Genomic DNA, 3,738 nt, shown 5'->3' with positions numbered 1-3,738 from the left:
CTAGGTCCCTTCCGACTCATTGATTCTATGATTCTATGCTGCTCCTGGATGTCATTTCCCAACTGCCTGTGGCCCCATCCCATACACCGGGCCGAATCTGGTGATGGCCGCAACATGGACAGCAGCACCCAGAAGGAGTCATCACTGCAGGGGCTGGTGGGAAGCTAAGTCTGGCTGCTGTGCTGCCCCTGGCTTGCCTCATGCTTGGGGGTGGCAAGACCATCCCCACACACCACAGCCCAGGCTGCCCCCCGGTGCCTGGGTCAGGCAGAGTTGAGGGACCCACTGCAAGCTGGATAGAATCCCTTGGCAGGCCAGATCTGGTCCACAGGCCATATCTTGCCCACTCCTGGCCTATAGACATGGTAAAAGAAGGGTGATAATGTCCCTTAACCTCTCTGCCAGCCTCTGGAGCTGGCTTGGCCCAAAGCAGATTCTATATCCAATGGTTACCAGGAGTCATGGAGGGGAATGCCCTTGTTGCTAGTTGTTATTATTTTAATTGTGAGTTCTGCAACATCTGGTGTTTCACCATGGCTGGAGTCACATATTACACAAAAGTCTCTGCATTCAACTCCTTCTTTGGTTTGGAGAAAAAATTGAAAACCTGAACCATTAAAGGCTTAAAACTTGGAAAGCAAACAGAAAGAAACCGCATTTCTCATCATTTATGGAGGAGTCTGAGTCATGATTTTCAAATGTGTGGGCTTACCAATACTGGGATCCTGACTGACTCAACCAGATGTCTTGTTGAAGGTTCTAGTACGAAAGCTTACTTCCACTAACCACCTCTTCAGTAAGCCTGAGGGTGGGAAGGGCAAACTCCTGCCCAAGTCAGTAACTTTAGTTTTAAAAATATCCTTTAAATGACAAAATATAATCAGTACTTTTTCTATGGTGGAAATATAAATATTTTCACTGAATATTTTCCACTGTGAGAATCCAGTTGAACCTACTCATTTTTCTTCCTAACACAGTATCTCTTGGGAGATATATATATATATAAAGAGAGAGAGAGAGATCGAACTCAAAGTTAAGGAAGCTGCATTTGGCTAATACAAGGCTAATACAAATGAAAGAATAATAATCTGCACTGGCAATGTGTAGGGGGTGTACGCGGAAGCATGTGCACCCCCTAGAAGCACCAGCCATGAAACCAGAAGTGCCGCCGAATTGCACTTCTGGTTTTGCCTCTGGCTTGGTGAACAGCTGTTAGGGGACACCCACCACCCCAGCGATCAGCTGCTGCAGGACCCCACCCCCGGGTCAGGTGGCTGGGGGACACCCCTCCGTCAGTGAACTGGTGTCCCTCCGACTCAGGAGGCACCAGTCGCCCACGAAAATCTGAATTTGAAGCAAAATTCAAGAAAACAGTCATTATGAAATAAAACTTATGTAAAATCAAGCATTTATCTTGCAGTTCTGATGTGAGCAAAAATCCTACTGGAGTCAACTGGACCTCTACTTGAATCACCACAGAAAAATCAGGACCTAAAAGGCATATTTTTCCTCATTGTGCAGAGCTTTCATTACACTCACATGGAACAAGTAAAAAGTGACAACAATAGCATGTGAAGCAAATGTAATTTTGATAAACATTCTCTCAGTGTCTGTAGGTTGTTGTATATATCAAGTAATGTGTTTTAAGCATGAAAATGCTTTCTCTCCTGTGCACTACATTTATCTCATAGAGTGAAAGCATTACCTATGAAAAGGAAATCTCCTTCAGTTACCAAAAGAAATCTTACTTACGAGTATTGAGTCAGCAGATCCAAATCATTATGCATGTTGATTGGATATGTTTCACTGAGATGAAATAGCTTCTCTAAGGCCTCATAAATGAAAATGATGCAGATAAGAGAAGCAAAAGCTTCTTCAGTAAACCGGGTAATGTAACAGACTAGGGAGCTTGCATCAGTTGCAACAAGGATGATGCATAAAATTGCAGTCCATAGTCCAATGCTGGCTCTCAAAGAAAGGTATGACAACCCATACTCTCTAAAGAAATGGAAAACAAGCATTACCCATAACTTATCATGCCATTATTTCACAGACAGAGAAAATAAATAATCCAAAAATCACCTCTGCATAGGTATATCCAGCTTTTACACCCTTTCTTGACCAGCCAACTACAAACATCATCTCTAGAAATAGTAAACCCAAGGAAGTTATCTGTATATAAGAGATGCTTGTAAAACAAATAATGCAGATAACTCAGTGCCCAACATATCACAAAAGTGCATTCTAGTACTATATCTGTAACTAGAGATGTAAGGAGAACCCAAAACTTTATGATTTGTATGGTACAGTAAACTCTGCCATGTTTTCACTTGCAGTTACCACCGATCCAAGGCAGGATACTGTCCTGACAGGAAACATCTAGAATGTCAACTCATCAAGGTGGGGGATTGATCAGAGGTTTACATGATGTGCAATGTAAAAACACTAGAAATAATTAGGTAGGTAAAATATTATTTTGGGATGATTTTTAAGCCATGGACCTATAAATGTATATAAATATACTTTGCATAGCTGTATTATTTTTTTACTAAAAAGCTACATCAAAATGCTATTACTTCTCCCAGGTAATTCAGTTTTGCCTTTTTAAATATTTTTTTTCTGTCTGTAGACTAGTTGAAAAACAAATAGAAAGTATTAAAAACTTCCCAACTCAAACTTCTCAATAAAAAGAAATGTGAAGGCAGGTTTAAGTCAGAATTTCTCATTTTTATGAATTGAAGTCAGAGTTCTTCAAGTCAGATTCCCACCTGATCTTTACTCTCAATTTAAGAACAAAGGAAGACCTGAGAATAAAATTGCAGTGAGCAATTTTTGGATACACTCTAATACTAAATGGGTAGTAAAATTGGTAGATTCTGCTACTTCTCTTCAAAGTTGAAAGCTTGAAGTCAGCAAATGGCTGTACTCAGCAAGAAACCAGATGTAATAGTCTGATAATCTTGTTTTTTTCCCCATACAGACTCCTCTCTTCCACACTCTGTTCATGACCCAGAACAAAATCCTATGTTTGCTGTACGTAATCTTGCATAAAATATGCTAGAGCTATGTATGCCTCTGTTCCACCTAGCCTGCACAAAGCATTATAAGAGCTCTGCTACATGGAGATCAGGGAGAGCACCTGGGAACCTAAAAAGGGCCTCCTACTCTGCATTGCTCATATATGGGAGGATTGAGATTTCCTCTGCTATCAAGCCTTCCTGCCTTAAAAGTCCCAGCTGTAACTCAGGCTGACACAAGGGATTGGACTCACTGGGAGAAGTGTGAGGGTGGCCACCTTCCCACATCAGACTGTGGAAAGCAGAAATTCACCATTAGGGACACAGAATGTAGACACAATTTTCACCCACATCATGGCAGAGGGATATTACTTATAGTACATTAGCTTAGAAGTGAGAAGCTGGCCATATGTTATTTTGGCATAGCTTTTTTCTTTTAGTTTTTTAAGCTTTATTTAGTTACTTTTAAAGAGATGGGAATTGTTACATCCTAGGATTAAGAGATGCCATCAATTTTCAATATCTAGTCATTTGCACTCCACTGTTAGGAATGAAAAAATGCTAAATCTATGGAGCGTATCTTGTTCTACAGCCTGAGTTTCAGTCATGAAATTTAAATGTAATTGTTTTAGGATAGGATACAATCCTCACAGAAGAGGTGGACCTGGAGGGATGTGGAGGGATGTGGGCAGTGGGGTTCCACAGGGTTCAGTCCTCGGGC

At 41.1% G+C, this 3,738-nt stretch overlaps 1 protein-coding gene across 4 annotated transcripts in view; it reads right to left on the bottom strand.

Annotated features, from left to right (window-relative positions):
- The window catches only part of SLC4A10 (solute carrier family 4 member 10), a 423,280-nt gene that overhangs the window by 78,130 nt on the left and 341,412 nt on the right, over nt 1-3,738 (bottom strand). For all 4 annotated transcript variants that reach the window (XM_019522708.1, XM_019522705.1, XM_019522707.1 and 1 more), the window contains exon 14: nt 1,753-1,998. In XM_019522708.1, the coding sequence (XP_019378253.1) occupies nt 1,753-1,998 (246 nt within the window). The remainder of the gene's footprint in view (nt 1-1,752; nt 1,999-3,738) is intronic.

This window comes from Gavialis gangeticus, unplaced genomic scaffold (assembly GCF_001723915.1).
Source record: "Gavialis gangeticus isolate Ggan-Ray unplaced genomic scaffold, GavGan_comp1, whole genome shotgun sequence".
Lineage (NCBI taxonomy): Eukaryota > Metazoa > Chordata > Crocodylia > Gavialidae > Gavialis > Gavialis gangeticus.
This window is presented reverse-complemented; position numbering and strand designations above follow the sequence as displayed.